Raw genomic sequence first — 22,263 nt, 5'->3', positions numbered from 1 at the left:
TCTCCTCTTCTTCCCCCCAGGGCCTGGGCTTCAGCATCGTTGGGGGAAGGGACAGCATTTACGGCCCCATCGGAATTTACGTCAAAACCATCTTTGCGGGGGGAGCGGCAGCAGCGGACGGACGGCTGCAAGAAGGTAGGTTTCTCATCTCTCGCCGGGTGACGTCTGAGGGGTCACTGGCCCACAGAAGACAGCGCAGGGCAGCCTGTGTCTTCAGCCTGCGGAATTCGGCCGGCGCGGATTCTGGGGTCCGTGGCACACGTCCCCGACGGCTCTGTCGTGACCGGCACGGTGCTGGGTGTGTCTGCCCACGGCCCAGGTCCCGTAGCCAGCCTGGGACACAAGGCCGAGGTGTCCGCCTCCCTTCCCTTCCTGTCCAAGGCCCCCCTCCATTGCTGGTGTCCCCGCCACCCTCTCCCTTCTTTCCTGCCCTCCCGACTCACAGTCACGGGGCGACAGGCCCTGTGCTTCTAATGCATCTGATGAACGTCCTCTGTAAGCCCGCTGTGTTCTCGGCTCCAGAAACAGGCTGATCAGATATGATCCCTCCTCTGAAGAGCTCATGGCCCGCCCGCTCTCCCGTCTGGGACAGGCCTCTGGCCATCCCCGGGGGTCAGAGCTGCCTCCTGAGGGCCCCTCCATCATGCTGGGAGTATTGGCCAACAGGCTTGGCCCCGGGGACACTCCCAAACTTCAACTAGGGGTCAAAATTCAGGGGCGGGCGAGGCCAGACACTGGGGGGGCCCGTGGGATGCTTAAGAGAGGTGACCTCGGTGTCCCCACCCTCCCTGTCGGGACAGTTTCTGTGGGTCGCACTGGGAGCCTAACCACCGGTAAGGACCCACCTTGGTTAGGGCAGGGATAGCAAACTCCGGGGACCTCAGGCCCACGGCCCATTTTCATCCTGCTCACAAATAGAGACTGGTTCTCGTGTGTCTTTTCTTTCTTTAAAGTTAAATTCTACTGAGTTAACGCGCAGTGTCGTGCTGGCTTCAGCAGTAGACCCCAGTGGCTCGTCGCTTACACACGACACCCGGTGCTCATCCCAACGGGTGCCCTCCTCGATGCCCATCCCCCGTCTGTCCCGTCCCCCCTCACCCCCCTCCAGCAGCCCTCAGTTTGTTCTCTGCCTTCAGGAGTCTCTTACGGTTTGTTGCCCTCTCTTCTCCTTCCCCCCTTCCCGTATTTTCATCTGTTTTGTTGCTGAAATTCCACGCGTGAGCGAGATCAATTGGCATTGGTCTTTCTCTGAGCGATTGATTTCACTTAGCGTAATACTCCTCTCTGGCTCCATCCACATCGTGGCAAGTGGCAAGGTTTCATTCTTTTTGACGGCCGAGTAATATTCCGTTGCGTACACAGACCACATCTTCTTTATCCGTTCATCAGTTGGTGGACCCTTGGGGTCTCTCCATAATTTGGCTGTTGTCGATAGCGCTGCTGTAAACACTGGGGTGCGTGTGCCCCTTCGGTTCTGTCGTTTTGTATCTTTTGGGTGGATCCCTAAAAGCATACCTGCTGGACCCCATATTTCTAAGTGGCTGAGCAAAGTCAGAGGAATTTGCAAGTCTTTGTGGCGAGCGAGAACCGAATGAGATGCAAATTTCAGGGTCCAGAGACGAGCTCTACGAGGACCCAGCCATGCTCGCGGCTCATTCTGTTGTCTGAAGCTGCTTTTGTGTTCACGACAGCCGTGTTGCGTAGTTGTGCAACGTTGCCTAGTTGAGCAGAGGGCGTGCGGCCGGCTGAGCTTACGGTACCTGGCCCTTCATAGAAAAAGTTTGCCGACCCCAACCTCATGCACGCTTACGCTTCCGGATTTTATCGGGGAGGCAGTGGGGAACCTTTGAAGGTTTTTATAATTTGGGAGGGACCAGCTCTGACCAGGGTTCTCAGGTGATTCGGGAAGGAGAAGGCAGGATGAGACGGGCCAGCAAGAGCCCAGAGGCTGTGAAGCCCTTTGAGAGGCTGTCCTAAGGGCCAGACTCCAGCTCTTAAGGGTCTTGCCTGAGCCTGTCTTCCTGGGAGGAGGCAGGTGCAGATGAGACAGCCTCCCTGGGTCCGAGAAAGTGTTCCTGGTCTTAGTGAACTTAACCTGGAGCAGGACATACGGAGGAGGAACAAGGCCAAGGCAGAGGCTTGGCTCTGGGCGGCCACCAGGTGGCGCTGTCCAGCAGGCGGTGTCACTGTCTCCAGCCCAGGGAGGGAGGAGGGCTGGGTGTAGACTGGGGGTTGTGGACGCTTGGAAAACACTTGAGTTATAGGGCTGATGAAGTAGGGAGGGAAGAGAGGAGGGCGGAGGCAGGCTCTAGGGGGGAGTAGCTAAGTCAAGAAGCAGGGAAAGAAAAGGGATCAAAGAGACAAAGGGAGAAACGGGGCATCAGAATCTTGAGAATGTACTATATTTTGTTTGGTTATGTTTTGGACTTCTCTTTACTTAAAACAAAAAATGAGGGAGTTGAGTGGAGGTGGCAGGAAACAGTGTGCTGTGTCTTGTTTTCTTTCCAGAATGCAAACCTGCCCTGTCAAGCTTCTTTTTCTCCCCTCCCCTTTTCGTTAATACCAATCATAAAAATTCGGTGGGAAAGACGTTCAGCTAATCTACCGCAGTCCTTGATTCTAGCCTCTAATGATGAACAAAATCACCGTTTGTCACTCCTTCAAAGTAAAGTTCTAGAATCTGCCATTGGATGGGGGGTACATCCAGCTGCAACAAAACTTTGGAGCACAGATCAAAGCTAATGGTGTTTTATTTGTATTCTGCTTGCGAAAGAAACGATTGTGTAAGATTTAGTTTAATCGCTTCCCACCAGATATGGCCCAACGAGGACCAGGACTGTCCAAAGAGTAGTTCTGTCGGGGCTCACGAGGGAAGTTCAGCCCTTCACGTCACCGAGAATGGTCGTTTCTCAAGAAACAAGTGTTGGCGAGGATGTGGAGAGAAAGGAACCCTCGTGCACTGTGGTTGCGGATGCAACCTGGTGCAGCCGCTATGGGAAACAGTGTGGAGGTTCCTCAAAAAACTAAAAATAGAAGTACCCTGTGATCCAGCAGCTCTACTTCTGAGTAGTTACACAAAGAAAATGAAAACACGGATTCAAAGAGATATAAGCACCCTGTGTGTTGCAGCATTACTTACAACGGCCAAGTGATGGGAGCAACTCAAGCGTCCATCGATAGACAAACGGGTAACAAAGGTGTGGTGTATGTCTACAGTGGGCTGTTACTCAGCCACAAAAGAATGAAATCTTGCCATTCGTGACAGCATGGATGCATCCAGAGGGTGTTATGCTAAGCGAAAGAAGCCAGACAAAATACCACGTGATTCACAATAACAACAAAAATAGACACTGGCTTGTAAACACAGAGAACAAAGTGGTGGCCGTCAGAGGGGCGGGATTAGGTCAGACGGATGGATTAGGTGATGGGGAAGACGACACGCTTCCAGTCACAAAAGAAAGAAGTCGTGGGATGAAAGTACAGCTTAGGGAGTGTAGTTGATGATATCGTAGTAACCTTGGGTGATGACAGAGGGTGAGTCCACTCACCCTGCTGAACATTTCGTAATGTATGTAATTGTCAAATCATTACGTTGCACACCCAGCCTGTAACCGATGGCACACCCAGCGATCACTTAGGCTCCACCCTCCATAACCAATCACTCAATCTCTTGCCCATGAGGAGGGGAGGAAGGGTGACCATTTCTGAAATACATCCTCTGTGTATTCTTCCTTCCGACATAATAGTTATATTTTAGTTATTTTTAAAACTTGTCCGTTTCCACTCAGCTTGGACCGTCGTAAGTGCGAGGACTGATTCTTTCATTTTTGGTCTAATTCTGGCAACCTCACAGGTGACGCTGATCTGAATCCTGTCCCCAGCCCACTTCCGCCCTTGATTTTCGACATGTAGGCATGCTGGGTAACGTGGCACATGGAAACTTCAAATCTAAGTACGGCAGTCTTAGGAGTTGAGGGTGTGATGGCCCGTGGAACTGGTGCCCAAAGGGCCGAAGGGCCAGGGACCCGGACTTAGTTGCCCACATGGGACAGGGGACACGGCCGTGGGTCCATGTGAAGCCTCACAAGCTGCCCTCCTGGAAGGCCATCGGGCCCCAGGGGAGCAGTGAGCAAACCTACCTTTGCCTGTGGCTCTTGGCTCTTGGGTGTGAGGAAAAGACATCTCCCACAGGAAAAGAAGGACCCGTGTCGTGTGGGGGTGTTCTGGCCACGTTTATAGTCTCTACTGAGTGCAGGACGCTCCAAGCCGAGAACCTAATGTCAACACTTGTCCCAAAGCAGTGAAAGCTCTGGACTGCCTCTTGGGGTTCTCTGGGAAACCCCAGAGAAACACCGGCCCCCGGAAAAGGGAGTTCGACACAAAGAGCACACAGGACATGAGGAAATATCCCCTGTTGATGAGCGTTGGCAGGAATAACCGACCCGAGTACCAGCCCTCAAAACCCTGAGATCACAGAGCAGTCTAAAAGACACTGTAGAATTACTATGGTTTCGTATTATGCAATTTTTAATTAAGTTTTCACTTTGACTTCAGTGCATTTAACATACAGAGTTATATTAGTTTCAGGTGTGCAATGCGGTGACTCAGCACTTCTATACGTCACCCTGTGCTCGTCACGACAAGGATCCTCCTTAGTCCCTGTCTCCCGTCTCTCCCGCCCCCACCCCCCTCCCTTCTGGTGACCAACAGTGTGTTCTCCACGGTTACGAGTCTGTTTCTTGGCCTGTCTCTCTTTTTCTTTCTTTGTTTGTTTTGTTTCTTAAATTCCGCACGTGAGCGAAATCATATGCTTCCGTATCTGTCTTTCTCCGATTGATTTATGTCGCTTAGCATTATACACTCCAGCTCCATCCAGGTCGTCGCAAATGGCAAGATTTCGTGTTTTTTTTTAATGGCTGAATAATATTCCATCGTATATACACCACATCTTCTTTATCCATTCATCTATCAGTGGACACTTGGGCCATTTCCACAATCTGGCTCTTGTAGATAATGCTGTAAATACACCTACCCCTTTGCATTAGAATTTTTGTATTTGTTTAGAATCGCTGTGTTTAAAGAGAGCTTTGAAAAGGCAAAAGAGGGCATATGAACAACAAGGAAAGAACGGAACGTGGCGAAAAAAGCAACTTGTACAAAAGGCACGTGATTGAAATTGTCAACTCAGTGGACGTGTCGGCAGCAGACACAGCACAGCCCCAAGGGGAGTCGGGAGCTGGAAGTGGTCCGGCGGGCTGCACGGAGCCGTGGAGAAGAATAGGAGTGTTAGAGAAACAGGGAGGGTGGGCGAGAAGGCCCACAGGGGAGACGCGTTCTAGAAAGAAAGAACAGCGTGAAAGAGGGGAGCGAAAGGGCAATGAGACAGTGGCTAAGAATTTTCCGGAATCATTTTAAGGCACGACATTTCAGGGTGAGGAAGCACCCGGGGGCATCGCAGTGGAGCCTCCGACTCTCATTGGCAAAGGCAGAACCACCTTTCGAACAACCGGGGAAGAGGGTTGGATTGTCTGCGAGGGGACCATCGTGAGGTGACCGCAGACGCGCCTACTAACAACCAGACCGCACGGCTGCGTGACGAACAGGGCGTCCGACGTGCCCAGCGTAGCCCTGAACGCAGAACAAACGCTCCCCGTTTGTTGAGCACATTCAGTAAAGGGGAGACATTGGTTTTCCGTCCCCATAAAGATGGACTTCAGGATACAGAAAAAAATGGGTCTATTAGGCATATTTGTGAGGGAGTGGCTCGCAGTGAAAGGGCCAGCTTCCTAATTCTCTTCACCGGGTGGCTTGGGACGGCTCTGGGTTCACTTTCCTCTTCTGCAAAACGGGGCTATGTTGCATTCTGGAAGCATCACCTCCTTCTCACGTGTCCTGAGCACCGGGCAGGTCCCCCCTCCCCAGAACTGGCCCTGGGGACACACCGTCTGATCAGAAAACTCCCCTGGCCGGGGAGCGACCTGCCCGGAGGGGAGAGTCTTCCCCGGGTCACTGGTCACCACCCACCCACGGGGCCGAGCTGTGATGGTTAGTGGTGGACACAGGTGCCGTGAGGACACATGGGAAATTAAGCCGGCAGGACCGCAAGACTGAGCGAGGCAGGTGAACAAGATGGGAGAAGGGCCCTGAAGGCAGACGACATCCTGAGAAAGGCGGGCGGTGTTGCATCAGGAAATGAGCCGTGGGAACACCTGGCGGGAGGGTCAGGGAGGCAGGGGGGAGGCGGGCAAAGCCAGCGGGCAGGCCGGACGGGTCAGTTCAGGCCTGTGTGCCAGCCGAGGACCCTGGAGGGGCCTCAGAGAGCTGGGGCCCGCCCGCCTCCGGGGGGAGAGTCCCGGGCGAGGAAGGCTTCCCCACGGGCTGCATACACGCCCGCCCCCCATGGGCCACACGTGTCTCTACTGTGATTTCTCCCTCTCCCAACAGGGGATGAAATTCTGGAGCTCAACGGAGAATCGATGGCCGGACTAACACACCAGGACGCCCTGCGCAAGTTCAAGGTGACCGCTCGTTGTCGGTACACGGCCAGACCCCGGGGTTTCGGGCCCCCTCCTCCATTCAAACCCGCAGACTCAAACTGTGGGGTCCTTCTCATGGGGCGCCCCGCTGGTGCTCATCTGGGCACAGGCTTGAGAAAAAAGACCCAGCTCCGGAAATAAGAGTGTTATCAGGATTGCTGCGGGCGTGTCTCAACCACTGAAGATTTATAGAACTGTTTGAAGACACTCAGCGTAGTTATGCCGATATATTTGCAAATCTGTTTTGAGTTAAAAAAATTTTTTTTTTTACATGTATTTATTTTTGAGAAACAGAGTGAGACAAAGTGTGAGTGGGGGAGGGGCAGAGAGAGAGGGAGACACGGAATCCGAAGCAGGCTCCGGGCTCCGAGCCGTCGGCACAGAGCCCGACGCGGGGCTCGAACCCACGGACCGCGAGATCGTGACCCAAGCCGAGGTCAGACGCTCAACCGACCGAGCCCCCCCAAGCGCCCCAAATCTGTTTTAAGTTTTAAGGCAGTCACTAAAAGATGCTTTCAGTCTCTGGGTAATCAGTTCAGTTCAATCCCATCCGGGGCATGTATGCACATGTGTATGTTCCGTATACAATGTTTCGTATCTGTGTATACGTGCAGATATAGACCGTACACGTATGCACACACACTTCCACACCACGCACACGCACACGCACGCTCACACAGCTGCTGAGCACTGCGCCACATGGTCCCTTCCTTTCAGCAAGCCAAAAAGGGGCTCCTGACCCTCACCGTGAGAACGCGCCTGACGGCGCCCCACTCGCCGAGCAGCCACCTGTCGCCCCCGCTGTGCCGCTCCCTGAGCTCCAGCACCTGTGCCACCAAGGACAGCGGGTCCTTCGGCTTGGGGAGCCCCGCCGCCCCCCCCAGCACGGCCAAGCCCAACTACAGAGTCATGGTGGAGGTCTCTCTGCAGAAAGGTGGGATTGCGCCCCTGCCCTCCTGCCTGGGTCTCCCGCCACCGGGGGCCCCCCCAAGACTTTCCGAGACAGGACAGGGTGTCTGTCACCTACAAGCAGATTCTGCAGCCACCGGCGAGCAGCGAGGCCTACGGCTCTGTTTGCAGAAGCCCAGGGTGCACCGTCCACCCCCTGGGGTTGTGGGGCGAGGGGCAGAGCATACCCCAACAAGGCGACACCACACGTGGGAACCGGGGCCAGGGCTGCGGGCACAGCGAAATACGCCGTGAGGTCTGGGGCGGGGACCCCTCCTTGAGCGCCGTCGTTCTTAACCGTGGCAGGGGAGCCGAGGTCCTTCGCGCTCGGTCCCGAGTCCCCCGCCCTCCCTCCTGCTCTGCCTTCCAGAGGCTGGCGTCGGTCTGGGCATCGGCCTGTGCAGTGTGCCCTATTTCCAGTGCATCTCCGGCATTTTCGTTCACACGCTCTCTCCGGGGTCTGTGGCACACTTGGATGGACGGCTCTGGTATGTCCTCATTTCTGTGTTTGAAAACAACAATAAGAACAACAGCCCTGATTTCCATCGGGGGAAGGAATTCCTTAGAAGGCAGCAGGTTAATTTGGAGACGAGATATTTAGAATGACCCAAGCGTGGCTCAGAGCCTCGTTCTTCCAGCTGTGGTCCCCGGGCCAGTGGCAGCGAGATCCCTCGGGAGTTTGCTAGCAATGCAGCGCCTCGGGCCCCTCTCCAGACCTGCCACGGCGGAACCCGCCTTTTCACAAGACCCTCAGGGATCTGTGTGCACGTTGCAGTTCAAGAGGCATTGTCGCGGCTCCTGGGGGGCTCGGCTGGTGCAGCGTGTGACGCTTGATTTCAGCTCAGGTCACGGTTGGTGAGATCGAGCCCCACGTGGGGCTCTGTGCTGACGGCACGGAGCCCGCTTGGGTTCCTCTCTCCCTCTTTCTCTGGCTCTCCTCCTTGCCCTGTCCTTAAAGAAAAAAGAAAAAAGGAAAGAAGAGGCATTATCTCAGGGAATGCCGGTCCAGAATGGGAAACAGGAAGTGAACACACCTTGATTCAGATCTAAGTAGCACAGAATTTACGGCGACATAAATAAGAGCCCCGAGGAGGTTTGCCTGTGCACCCTGTATGGAGAAAGACGCTCACTTACGAAGCAAATCAGTAGTGTTAACTCAGTTTCTTGACGGTATAAACCAGATCCTTGCGGACGCTCCAGACCTACGTCCCTGCAGATAACTTCTAACAGATGCCCGAGCCTGAATCTCCTTTCCAGTAAGCGAGCTGGGTTTCGGTGCCATTGACCCCGGCTTCACCTGTCACGATATTTCCGGTTCACGCATCGTCGCGTGTCCCTTCTCTCACTGGGTTCGAGGCTTGCTAACTCCGGAGAGTTTGGTCATAGTTTTGAAGGTTTTCCCACCACTGCAGTCCGTGTAAGGGCAAGGCCTGCTCGGGATGCCGTCTCGACGGTGCTTTAGATTCGAGACGGATTTGCTGTTGTCACGTGCAGGACGGCGACGGCCGTTTGCTGAGCTGCCATGTTGTCACCTGGGACATGACTGCACAGTCACCACAACGGCCTTCGCCCTAATCCCTTCAGACAGAGAGTCCTCCCCCCTAGACCTGCAGCTGGGTAGGGATTGTTCTGGAAGCTTCTGCGGTGGTCTTCAGTTACATCAATGAAAATGTGCACTTTCTTTTTTTTTTTTTTTAAGTTTTTAAAATGTTTATTTATTTTTGAGAGAGAGACAGAGCACAAGCAGGGGAGGGGCAGAGAGAGAGGGAGACTCAGAATCCGAAGCAGGCTCCAGGCTCCGAGCTGTCGGCACAGAGCCCGACGCGGGGCTCGAACCCACGAACCGTGAGGTCGTGACCGGAGCCGAAGTCGGATGCTCAACCGACTGAGCCACCCAGGCGCCCCAAAAATGCGTGCTTTCTTAGCAAAGGGGAAGGGGGACCGTCTGAGTGGAACTGTGACGGGAGACGGCAGACCACAGCGGGAGGGACGGCGAACTCAGCCCTGGAGACCTGCGTTCCGATCCCCGCTGGGCTGATAACCCGCCAGACCAGTGGTCAGCAAACTGGGGCCCATCACCTGCTTGGTTTTTTTAAAGAAAGTTTTATCGGAACACAGCCACGCTCGTCTGTTGACACGTCGTCTACATCTGCTGTTTCCGCGCCACAACATCGGAGTTTAGTCATTGCAACAGGGTGTGAACTGCAAAGCCTAAGACATTTACTACATGGCTGTTTCTAGAAAAAGCCTTTTTTTTTTTTTAAACTCTAAGCTAGGTCTTATTGAGAATATTTCACCCTCTGTGCCTCGGTTTCCCCAGCTCTGAGACAAGGGGGTTGAATTGCCCAAATCCTCCAAGTGCGGATACATCCCTATGTTTTCTACCTCCCTTGTGTTTTTTCTTTTTTTCTGGGTAGGTAACAGGACACACCTAAATTTTCCATAACTTGGTCCCCATCTTCCAACGAGAATGAACTCCATGCTTTCTCTCCTTCCTTCTTTTTGTAAGGGCTTCCGCTGCTCCCAGCCCAGTTATATCTTCTTTACCTGTCAGCGCAACGCATCCGTCTTTCCTCCTAACCATTCTACAGATGGGAACAGTGAGGCCCGAGGAGAGGATGTGATTGCTTATATCACAGTTCATTGGTTAATCGCTTAAATCGGGTTAACCTACACCCCCCCCATCTCGGTTAGACAGAGTTTAATGGGGAAGACGAAGAGGAAAGTTCAGACCAACTTTTGTTCACGTTGACCCACGAGATGGGTATGAAACGTCCCCCACGCTGTGGTCACGCAGCGAGGAGTGAGCGTGCACTGCCTTGGTCCGTCCTGCTCTGAATGTCAGTCGGGTGGCTAAGGAGCTCTATTTATTGGTGTAAGTTTTAGGTCCCGTCAGAGAGCGAAGTCCCTGAGTGGGGCGTCAGGGAAGGGAGCGTCCGAACGCCACGAGGGTTAGCTCGCTGACGGCTTCTGTGTATGCTCTCCCAGGTGTGGGGACGAGATCGTGGAAATCAATGACTCCCCTGTGCACTGCCTGACGCTCAACGAAGTCTACGCGATCCTGAGTCACTGCAGTCCTGGGCCCGTCCCCATCATCGTCAGCCGGCATCCAGACCCACAGGTAACACCCCACCGGGACGTCTTCTTCCTCCCAGGCTCACTCTTTCCGTAGTTGGGACAAGAAATGGATGAACGCGGGTGATGCCCTCTGGGTTTGGACCCGAATTCCCAAGAACCTGTTCCAAGTGTAATAACAAGTGAACGCAGCGGGGGTCCACTGGCCGACTCCTAGACGCCAGAGGCAACTGGCATTAGCTTAGGGAAGCTCTTACAGCTGGTTACAAGCTCTCGGACAGGAAAATACAGACCCAGGATCCCTGCACGTGGAGGCCAGGGGCCAATTCATCCGTGCATCGAGTAGGGACCCGCTCACTATGCGACTGTCGGGAGCTGCGCACCCCAGCATACAGGGATGAACAAGTTCATGGTACACGGTCTTGCCCTCTGGGGCTCAGGGTCTGGCTGGAGACGATGACCTACAAATAATTACAATACAGGGTGGGAAGACAGGGAGAAGAGGGAGACAGAAAGGAAGGTTGCATGAAGGTAGGTAGGTAATTCATGAAGCAAGAATTACCAGAAGTTAGTTGTCTCCAGGCAGAGGATTTGAGGAAGGTCGTTCCGTGGAGCTACACAGTCAGGAAGGGACCTGCCATGGACAGAAGGAGCGTGGGGCTGGGGTGCGGGCGCAGGTGGAGAGGCTAAGGGTACAGGTCGGCATGGCATGGGAGTCACACGGGATGCTTAGGAGCGTGCGTGGCATTCTGCGGGGGGTGAGGAGCGAGGGGAGGGTGTGTGGCTGTTCGTGTAATAATGTTCAGATTTTATTTTATTATTTTTTAAATTTCTTAATGTTTATTTTTGAGAGAGAGACAGAGACAGAGCGTGAGTGGGGGAGGGGCAGAGAGCGAGGGAGACACAGAATCGGAAGCAGGCAAGATTTTATTTTTTTAACTGTTGATTGTGCCCTGGAGGACGGGGTGGGGGGTGGGTATATCCTGGAGTTTGGAAGAGAAAGGAACCAGATGGCGAGGGCCTGAACTTCACAGCAGATGTGGGCAGAGGGATGGAGGCAGTTGGGGAAGAATTGGTCGTACTGTTGGCTGATTAGCCTGGGGCACAGGGGTCTAGGATGACCGGGGTGTTTGGGGATCGGAAGACCGAGCGATGGCGACAGCACTCCCCAGTGGTGAGAAGGGAAGGAGGAGGGGGTTGGGAGGGAGGAAGTGGTCTCGCGTGGGCGTAAGCAGATTGAGGTACCCATGGGGTGTCCAGTAGGCGGTGAGATTCAGGGCTGATAATGGCTGAGAAGTGGAGCCCAGGTTGGAGGGAGCCTTGGGAGTGGACACCGTGGGCATTGCTGGGGTTCTTTTGGGGACGCGGTGACAGTCACTATGGAATCCTTGAGTGTATCAGGCATATTTGCTGAAAGACGTGACAAGCGCAATAGCGTTTAGTTGTCGAAGAACCCTCTGAAGTCAGTATGATGCTCCCTGCTAGTTCACAGAGGAGGGCACCGAGGCTCAGAAAGGAAAAAGGAACTCGCCCCGTGGTGGAGCTTCTACAGGAAGACGCTAGGCTTCAAAGCCTGCGCTTGTAGCTAACAGACTCCCAACTCCCCGCGGAAACAGGACAGAGGTAGATTGACAAGCAGATCTACACGCAGCTGGCGTAGTGGGGCTCGAGCCCAGCTCTGTTCCGTGGTGGCAATGGACAAAGGAGGAGCACCCGAGAGAGAAGCAAGCTTCGTACTCGGGTGAACGAGGACTTCGTCTGCAGCTCTGGGCGACAGAAGGAAAGGAGGCGGGCTCAGCGACTCTTGCCGCTCTGGGGTCCCGTGTGGAGAGGGCAGTGGAGTTGGAGTCAGGGTGTGGGGCCAAGGCCGGAGCCCTGGCCTTGAGGAGCTTGGTGCCGGCTGGAGGGGCGGGGCGGGGCGCACACAGACAGGCCACGGAGGCTGAGGGAGTCAGGGTGCCGGCGACCCAGAAAACGGAGCCGGGTCTGGAAGCCTGGAAGGCGTCGCAGGTGGGGACAACCGGTGCGCACACAGAGGGACGCCGGGCTCCTGTCTCACTGGCAGTGACCTCTTGGACATTCATCTGATCTCCCAGCACCCCTGGTATCTCAGCTCTGAAACTGGGGAGCGGTCTTTGCCCTTGCAGAACTGCCGGCGATATTAACTCTCCTGTACTGAGAGTTTGCCGCTTGCCGGGCGACGTGCCCAGCGCTGTCGGCGATTCACGTATTGTTATTACCTGGTCCTTGTGGTAAAATACATCTAACGTGAAACTGACCATCTTCCCCATTCGCAAGCGTATAGTTCAATGGCATGAGGGGGGTGGACACCAGCACCACCGGCCGCCTTCAGATCGCTTTTCCTCTTGTAAAGCTGGGATTCTGTATCCATGAAACAGCTCACCATTCGCCCTCTCTCGAGCCCCTGGAAGCCAGCATTCTACCTTCTGTCTCTACAGTGTTGACGCCTCTATGTACTTCCTGTAAATGGGATTGTACAGGACTTGTCTTTCTGTGACCGAGTTATTTCACTCAGCAAAATGTCTTCAAGGTCCTTCCACGTTGTAGCGCACGTCGGCATATCCTTAAGGCTGAATGGCACTCGGTTGTACGTACGTGCCATATTTTGTTTATCCACTCGTGTGTCAATGGCCACTTGGGTTGCTTCACCTTTGGCTATTGTGAATAATGCTGTTATGGACAGGGGTGTACACGTACCTACTCGAGTCCCCGCTCTCCATTGTCCTTGTGCATGTATCTAGAAGTGAAATTGCTGGGCCAAGTGATAATTATATTTGTAATTTTTTGAGGCACCGCCACACCGTTTCCAAAGCAGCTGCACCATTTTACATTCCCGCCAGCAGCACACAAGGCTTCCAATTTCTCGCATCCTTATCAACACATATTGTTTCCTGGTTTTTTTGATAGCACTTATGGGTGTGAGGCAGTATCTCATTGTGGTTTTGATTTGCACTTCCCCAGTGATTAGTGATGTTGAGTACCTTTTCAGGTGCTCGCCGGCCATCTGTATACATTCTTTTGAGAAAAGACTATTCAAGTTCTTTTCCCATTTTTTAGTTAGGCTGTTTGGTTTTGGTTGTTGGTTTGTAGGGGTTCTTTATATATACTGTGGCTCCAAAAGTCATACTCTTAACTGTTAGTGACCTGTTAAAGCAAAATGGTGATGGTGATGGTGATGATGATGATCATGATGGTGGTGATGATGAAGATGGTGATGAAGATGGTGATGATGATGGTGATGATGATGGTGGTGGTGATGATGATGATGGTGGTGATGATGATGATGGTGGTGATGAAGATGATGATGATGGTGGTGGTGATGATGATGATGGGTGATGATGGTGGTGATGATGACGGTGATGAAGAAGATGATGGTGATGATGGTGATGGTGATGATGATGATGATGATGGTGGTGATGATGGTGATGATGATGGTGGTGATGATGGTGGTGGTGATGGTGGTGATGATGGTGGTGGTGATGGTGATGATGATGAAGGTGATGATGATGATGGTGGTGGTGATGGTGATGATGATGAAGGTGATGATGATGATGGTGGTGGTGATGATGAAGATGATATTGGTGATGATGGTGAAGATGATGATGGTGAAGATGATGATGATGGTGGTGATGATGGTGGTGGTGATGATGATGATGATGGGTGATGGTGGTGGTGATGATGATGATGATGAAGATGATGGTGATGATGGTGGTGATGGTGGTGGTGATGGTGATGATGATGGTGATGAAGATGATGATGGTGATGATGGTGGTGGTGATGATGGTGATGATGGTGATGGTGATGATGAAGATGATGTTGGTGATGATGATGGTGAAGATGATGATGATGGTGATGGTGATGAAAATGATGATGGTGATGGTGGTGATGATGGTGGTGGTGGTGATGATGATGGGTGATGATGGTGATGAAGATGATGATGATGATGGTGATGAAGATGATGATGGTGATGATGGTGGTGGTGATGATGGTGATGATGGTTATGGTGATGATGAAGATGATGTTGGTGATGATGATGGTAACAATGATGATGATGGTGATGATGATGATGATGGTGATGATGATGAAGATGATGATGGTGATGATGGTGATGGTGATGATGATGAAGGTGATGATGATAGTGGTGGTGATGGTGATGATGATGAAGGTGATGATGGTGGTGGTGATGGTGATGATGGTGATGATGGTGATGAAGATAGTGATGATGATGTCATGGCAGCACTGCTGAGAGTGGAATGCTCCAAGAGGTAAACTGTCAAGTGGTAACTTTGCCTGGAGGTTTTCAGCAAGCCGTGGAGAGAAGGTTGGAGAGTCGAGAGTGGCCACCTCAGGAACCCCTTTATTGACAGACTTTGGACTTTACTGACAATATACTAGAGAACCACTGATGCCCTGGAATCAATAGGGTGTTTCTAGAAGTGGACGCTGTCAGCTATTTGCAGAGTGGGTTGGAAGGACAGATCCTGGCATCCAGGGGCCACGCTTGGGAGCTGCTATAGGACTCAGAGCCTGATGCAGATGTTGCTGCCGTTTACTTGAGGAGGTGACCGGTATTTTCTAGGTGTCTGAAATGCAACTCAAAGAAGCTGTGGCCCAGGCTGTGGAGAATGTCAAGTTTGGAAAGGAGAGGCATCAGTGGAGCCTGGAAGGTAAGAGAAACAGTGAACTTTGACTTGAACATCTTTGCCTTCTTAGACAGCTCAGGGTTGAGCCATTGACTTGCCTTCTACCTCAGCGATGTGACTGTCACATCACCGACGAGCCCGCAACGTGGACAAAGGCTGAAAGCTAGCAGCCTACCGGCTGAGCTCGGCTCACGTGTTTGCTCTGTTGGGGAGGCACACGATGTTCGAAGCATCTGAATTTGTATGTTTCTTCACTGGGCCGGCACTCTTCCGGCCTCTGTTGTTCCCACCATCCCCTGTCATCTTATATCAGGTTGTCATTGGCAGTTGCCCCTATACACAGTTGAGTTTTCAATCACAAGTTCATAATAATAGACTCTTTAGAAAAAATATCTAATAATATAACATCTAACCTTTCTTCAGGCCTTGTCATGTCAGACACTGGAACTAATTCATGCATTATTTTACTGGATCTTTACATATAGTTTTTATGCACGTTTCTAAGGAAAAAGCGGGCCGCTGAGAGGCTCTCTTACCCAAAATCACATTGTGTGGTGCCCAGAGCATCTGGACGGGAACCAGGTCGACTGACTTCAGTCCCTGGGTGCCAGCGGCCTCTGTGCTCGGCTGAGGGGCATCGGCCAAGCCATCGTGGAGTGTGTGATAGAACAACATGCAGATATTGACAAGGAGGCTATGCAGGCTGAAAGCGTTCAGAGAAAAGGCTCTACCCTCTCCACCCACTCAACATTTATGCTCGGGAAAATATCACTGAGAAACTCACACATATTTGGACGGTGGTTCTCTCCAGTGGATCGGACGGCAGGTGGATCTTGACTTTCATTTCTTTCTTTTTGGGGCCGAGTTCCTTCCAATGAGGCTGCATTATTTTATGACCAGGAAAGAGCAAAAGAAATCTTGTTCTTCATCCAGGATTCAAACCGTGAGCTTGGCTGACTTTGGTTTTCTCCTAAGGTCTAGGATTCTCTTCCACGGGGCTCTCCTCGCTCTCCTGGCCTTCCGGAATGAGCTGGAATCTGAGCAAGAGGCTGGGTCTCAGTCTGCTCCCACTCCTTTGAGCTCTGATTGTAGAAAGAAACACACGGGGGGGGGCGGTTTGCCGCTACGGAAAAGGGCCTCTCAGGATTGTGTGGACGGACGCGGTGCTGAGAATGGGTGTGTGTGCGGGGATGACCCAGGAAGAAAGGCTGGATGGGAGGGAAGAGAAAGGGTACTATGGCTAAGAAAGTGTGGTCCTGAAGCTGTCGATTCGTCCTCAGCCAGAGGAAATGGTAGCTTCTTGCTACAAGGCTCAACGCACACTGGCCGGTGTCCTCTCTCTCTTCGATGCTGAGCCCCCCAAACAAGCTCGGTGACCCTATAACTATTATCCCCATCTTACAGGTGAAAAGATGGACTTTTGCTGGTTGGGTTTCCCAGGAGGCCAGCTTGGCATGCAGGGTGCTATCTCGGAGGGGTCCAAGGGGTCGGAGCCCGTGGAGGGGAGGAGAGAAGAGGGCTGGGCAGAGGGAGGAGGTGAGCTGAGATGCCAACTTCAGCCCTGGAACTGTGGAGCTAAAAGACACGTTAGAATTGTCTGGTTTGGTGGCAGGTGCTCCCGCCCACCCCCCCTTTACAGCCCATCTCCGTCGGTCATCGGACGCGAGGTCGCCTTGGGGAGACAGCTCCTGTAGGCCGTCCCTAGAGGGGCAGACAGTGGCAGGCATCTGCCACCAGCCCTTCCACAGATGGGACAGCAAGCCCTTCTTTGACGGGCAAGTTGGGGACACGTCTCCGTGCCCATCACACGGAGACTCAGGTTGAGTGATTTTCCCAAGCTGGAGTCATACAGCTTTTCTGGGACAAACCCGAGACGGCCGGGCTCCAAATCCCCAGTGACCTCAGATGGGAAGCAGACAGCCCGGGGTGCAGCGTGCAGCCCGGGGCGGTCGGGAGCGCGGCCAAGGGTGCGTTTGCCTCCCAAGCCCAGCTGTGGGGGTTCCTCGTGCTTCTCCTGCAGGTGTCCCGAGGCTGGAGAGCAGCTGGCATGGGCGGCCGACCTTGGAGAAGGAGAGAGAGAGGAACTCAGCAGCCCCTAATCGCAGGGCTCAGAAGGTCATGATCCGTTCCAGCAGCGACAGCAGCTATGTGTCCGGGTCCCCCGGGGGAAGCCCCGTCAGCGGCAGCGAGCAGCAGCCTTCCGACCCGGAAGTCCACACGCCCAGCCCGAGCCTGTCCCCAGTGCAGGAGCCGGGGACGCTTCCCGTGGCTCCGTCCCGGCCGCCCCAGGAGAGCCCGCCCCGCCCTGGGTTCCCGCACAGCCACCCACCGCTGAGACTGAAGAAATCCTTCGAGATTTTGGTGAGAAAACCCACGACCTCCAAGCCCAAGCCTCCGCCCAGAAAATACTTTAAAAGTGACAGCGACCCTCAGAAGAGTCTGGAAGAGAGAGAGAACTCCCCATGCCCTTCTGGGCCCACTTTGCCGGCGTGTGGCCAGGTGAGACAGGGGCCGGACGGGTCGAATGTTCTCTCGAGCGCCAGAGCCGGGAGGAGCGGTTGGTTTTGTGGTTGTTGTTGGTTGTTTCAATTTCGCTTTTTTGCACGGTGGTTCCCGAGCGAGCACCAAGCAGCAGTGGTGGCCGTGGGGAGGGAAGGTTTCTCCTGCTCCGTCAGACAGAAGGGGCTCAGCTCAAGCCTAGGGCTGCCTGTGCAAGGACTCGAGGATTGCCAGGCCCAGAACTGAAGCCCCGTTCCTGCTGCTGGCCTCCGGGCTCCCTTCCAAAATATACTGGAATTTACGATGGAGTCCAGCAGCGCCCCCAGAAGGCCGTTCCGTGCCGGGCGGGCAGGGGGTGTTTCGCACACGCTTCTTCAGGCGTGGTGCTTTTGCTGGGAGATTGGCCTACCGTGAGGCTTGAAGTGGCCAAGAGCTAGCTGGCGTCATTAGCGAGTCGACCCATGTGATGGCGAGAAACTGTTTCGGGCTTCTTTCCCAATCAGCTCTGTCCACCCACTTCCTCGTAGGTGCGGCTTGGGGGGGGGGATCCCAAGCTCTCAGAGCCTCAGTTTCCTTAGCTGTCCGCTGGGGCTGTATAGCGGCTCCCGGCGAGGGCTGTGGTGCCCATTAAACGGAGCCACCTAGCAAACCTCAGGTGCACGAGCGTCATCGCTGTGATTGTCCCTCCATCACATCTGTTCAGGACCTCAGTTTCCTTCCTCTGCCCCTCGCCGCCCCGTAGGGGAAGGCGGGCCGACCGCCTGGAGCACCGTCGAGCACCGGGAGACCAATTCTCTCCTATCTAATGAGCTCAAACCATCACTGAAATCCCCGCCCCCCGTCTCCCCTGTAAGCCCACACTTTTCTCCTCCCTTGAGCACTGAGGGTGCCTCGCCCCAGTTCAGCCCTACCCCACCCAGAGGGGAGGGTCCCAACCACGAAAAGAGTAGACTGAGCGCAAGCTCCCACCGCCAGTGGGTCGACCCCCGGCTACGCTGCCTGTCACATCCCCGCCTTGGCCGGGCAGGTGGGCGTGGGGCCCCGGGACACTCCTCCGCCCGTCTGTGACTGGGGCTGATGACAGACTCCGGGAAGGGAAGGCCCCTCCCCCGGAGCGGTGGGGTGGGCAGGTGGGGGAGGAAGGTTCTGAGAGGGAGGGTGACAGGGACGGAAGGAGGAAGCACGGTCCCGCGGAGAGCTGCAGGATGTGGCTGCCCTAGCCACACCTGGTGGGCTTGTCCAGGTGGGTCCGGTCCCCCCCGCCCCGCCCCCCCGTAGGCAAATGTCGCATTTCCCTGTGGGTCCAGAAGGGCGGATGAGGGACAGACAGGCTGAGGAGCCAGGCTCTTTGCTTTGTTCCTGGAGAAAAGGGGGGGGGGCGGCTTTGCCAGGACAGGGGCAGGGCGCAGAGAAATGGCAAAACCAGGATGCAAAGCTGGATGTCACTCTTCAAGTTCCCTTGACGGTTTCTGGGGACTTCTCACTGGATGTGTCCCTCCGTGGCCCCAGTGTACAATATCTGTCTGTCCTTTTCTCCCCCCCCCGCCCCCCTGCAGTCCTTCCTCCCCAGGACGACCCCCAAACCTCACCCGTCCTGTAACTCACGGGGACTTAACTTCCACAACCAAAATGACCTCGGGGAGACCAAAAATTCTCTCCTATCTAATGAGCTCAAACCATCACTGAAATCCCCGCCCCCCGTCTCCCCTGTAAGCCCACACTTTTCTCCTCCCTTCCCCTCTCTCTCCCTCGCCTGCCGAGCACCGTGCTAGGGAAGACCCCTTGGAGGAAAACATGAGTAAAACTGAACTGAATTCAGGGGCCATTTAAGAAAAAATAAATAGGGGCGCCTGGGTGGCTCAGTCGGTTAAGCGTCCGACTTCAGCTCAGGTCACGATCTCGCGGTCCGTGAGTTCGAGCCCCGCGTCGGGCTCTGGGCTGATGGCTCGGAGCCTGGAGCCTGCTTCCGATTCTGTGTCTCCCTTTCTCTCTGCCCCTCCCCCGTTCATGCTCTGTCTCTCTCTGTCTCAAAAATAAATAAACGTTAAAAAAAAAAAAAGAAAAAAGAAATAAAAAAGCACCTCCCTCACAGAAGGGACAATGAAAACAACAGACGAGGTCTGTGTCTGCTCTGAGTACTGGGCTCGGTACCTGAGTGTCAGCCTGTAACACTGTCAGCAGCTTGTGGACGGGGACAAGTGTCACCTTGAGGAGCCCCCAGAGGAGCAAAGCTAAGTTCTAGCCACCCGCCTAGTACGTAAAGCTTTGAACGCCATGGCCAAGCCTTGCTCCTTCAAAGGTCTAGTTCAAGGAGCGCACTGACTCCAGGGTTGGTTGGTCTCTCCCTGAGCTCCGTTCTCTGACCGGGACCTTGGGCGGGGGCGATGCTTTGCGAACACACTTCTCACTCTGGTAGCCCTCACGTTCTTGAAGACCGTTCATTGCCCACGTAGGTGTTAGTCTCGGGCCCCAGACGTTTGCCGTTTCTGTTTTAGTCCCAAGCGATGCGTTTGTTCCGTGCTTTGTCCCGGGAGGAAGCCTGTGGCCTTGTCCAATAGCCAGCTGGCCATTCGCCTGACTCGGGACCGAAAGGACACAGAGGCGGCCACGGCATCGCCCTGGTGACCCCTCTCTTGTCCTTGTCGCGGCTGGCATCTTGCTGTTGCTCTCCCCGCGGGTGTCCAGCTCTCTGGAGCACTCTTGTTCTGTTTCTCTGCCTGGAAAATTCTCACTCTTTGTTCGAGAACCAGACAGAAAGCAGTTCTCTGGGAAGCCTCCTTCAGCTCTCTACTTCCTCTGGGCCCGAGGAGCATTTCGTTGGTGCCGCGCGGACAGGCAAACTCCGGGCAGGTGGTAGACGGGCACGTGGGGCCCCGTCCGCCTCGTCCCGAGGCTGTTTCATGAGGGAGCCCGGGACCGCGTTGGGCTCAGTGGGGACAACACGTCTGCCTGGGCGGACGCGGGGCCAGGGCAGGTGCTGCAGGGGCAGGCGATGGCTCGGGTCCCCAGGCTCCGCCGTCCTCCCAACGCGCCTACGAAACATCACTGCGCTAATGGTGCAGAAGGCGATCGACTCCTATTTTGTCCTAAGACTGGTGGCCCCCCGCGCCCTCCCCTCCCGGGGCCGTGGCCCGGCTGGCTGCAGGGGCAAATGCGGCGGGGCCAGGCTCCTTCCACACCCCTGCTTCTTGTCCCTGTCCCGGGGGCCGGGGGGCTTCACGGTCCGTAAGGAGGGGTGTGCCCTGGAGGTGGGCCTCCGACGACGCGGGTGGCCCAGGGCGTCAGGGAGCCTATGGTGGGAGCACCTTGGGGGGCTCTCCAGCCCGGGTGCACCTTGCATTCTGACGGTTGGAGGCCACGTCTCCACGTGGCCTCACTTCCTGTTTACGCTACAGGAAGCCAGCCGGCTGCCGCCAGCGCCTCGGCCGCCAGGGCAGGAAGACACGGCGGGGAGAGCCCCCCGCGCCCTCGCCTGCTGCCAGGGGCCCGTGGCGGGCCCATCCTCGGAGGCCGAGCCGGGGAGGAGAGGAGCCAGCCCAGGTAGGCTTTCGTTTCGGTCTTCTGGAAGGAAGGACCTCTCGGGCAAAGGTCCGGGGAATGAGGTAAGATTGTGGGTTTGGCCTGAGGTTGGAGGTTCTGACAACAGGGACAGGGGGTTCTGACCCTGGGGATGTAGGGTTCTGACCCCGGGGATGTAGGGTTCTGACCCTGGGGAGGGGTGGTTCTGACCCTGGGAAGGGGGGGTTCTGATCCTGGGGATGTAGGGTTCTGACCCTGGGGAGGGGCTTCCGACCCCAAGGATGAGGGTTCTGACCCCCGGGATGTAGGGTTCTGACCCCGAGGATAGGGGTTCTGACCCCGGGGAAGGGTGGTTTTGACCCTGGGAGGGGGGGTTCTGACCCCAGAAACATAAGGTTCTGACCCTGAGCAGGGACACAGCAGCTGCACTCAGGCTGACGAGCAGGCAGGAGCCCTGGGCGCCCGGGCGGCAGGAAGGGGGTCACTGCCGGTCTGGGGAGCTCGTGGTCAGGCTGATGATGCAGTGGGCAGTCAGCTGGGGGACAGACGGTGACCGGCTGTCACACACAGCGTCCAGCCATCCTGGCTGAGGGCAGCATGGCTCGTGCTGGCGGGCGCTGTGCCCGTGGGGGTGGCTGTGCTCGCGTGGCGGCCCTGCCATTGCTGAGACGTGGGCTGTGTGTGTGGTGGCCTGTGCAGCCTGCTAGATCGGGCACAGGACCTGGGGTCAGGAAGACTCCCGTGGGACACCCGGCTCTGCCCCTCCGGACAGCCCTCTTTGCTTTTCTGAGCTGCAACCACTCATCAGCAAGATGTGCATTGCACGCTGGCATCGTGCGGCTCAGTGCCAGGTGCTGGACGGAGGGAGGGGCTGGGGGACAGAGAGAGGGGGCTGACCGGCTCCTGCCACCAAGGAGCCCCCGGTAGTGGCAGAGAAACAAATCTGTAGGCTACAAGCCACACAGATGGCTTCCCTGTCTGAGAAGCACTACGTGAAAAGTACACGAATGGGCTCCTGGAGG

At 55.1% G+C, this 22,263-nt stretch overlaps 1 protein-coding gene across 4 annotated transcripts in view; it reads left to right on the top strand.

Moving 5' to 3' along the window:
- The window catches only part of IL16 (interleukin 16), a 94,281-nt gene that overhangs the window by 60,362 nt on the left and 11,656 nt on the right, over positions 1 to 22,263 (top strand). For 3 of the 4 annotated variants that reach the window (XM_047846635.1, XM_047846637.1, XM_047846636.1), the window contains 8 exons: positions 21 to 135; positions 6,445 to 6,518; positions 7,254 to 7,470; positions 7,855 to 7,972; positions 10,473 to 10,605; positions 15,160 to 15,247; positions 17,244 to 17,722; positions 21,118 to 21,262. In XM_047846635.1, the coding sequence (XP_047702591.1) occupies positions 21 to 135; positions 6,445 to 6,518; positions 7,254 to 7,470; positions 7,855 to 7,972; positions 10,473 to 10,605; positions 15,160 to 15,247; positions 17,244 to 17,722; positions 21,118 to 21,262 (1,369 nt within the window). Of the gene's footprint in view, positions 1 to 20; positions 136 to 6,444; positions 6,519 to 7,253; positions 7,471 to 7,854; positions 7,973 to 10,472; positions 10,606 to 15,159; positions 15,248 to 17,243; positions 17,723 to 21,117; positions 21,325 to 22,263 lie in introns of those variants that run through there. The other variant, XM_047846638.1, reaches the window with a different exon arrangement.

The sequence above is a fragment of the Prionailurus viverrinus genome, unplaced genomic scaffold (genome assembly GCF_022837055.1).
Source record: "Prionailurus viverrinus isolate Anna unplaced genomic scaffold, UM_Priviv_1.0 scaffold_40, whole genome shotgun sequence".
In the NCBI taxonomy this organism is placed as follows: Eukaryota; Metazoa; Chordata; class Mammalia; order Carnivora; family Felidae; genus Prionailurus; species Prionailurus viverrinus.
The sequence above is the reverse complement of the archived record's forward strand: the minus strand, read 5'-3'. Positions and strand labels throughout refer to the sequence as shown.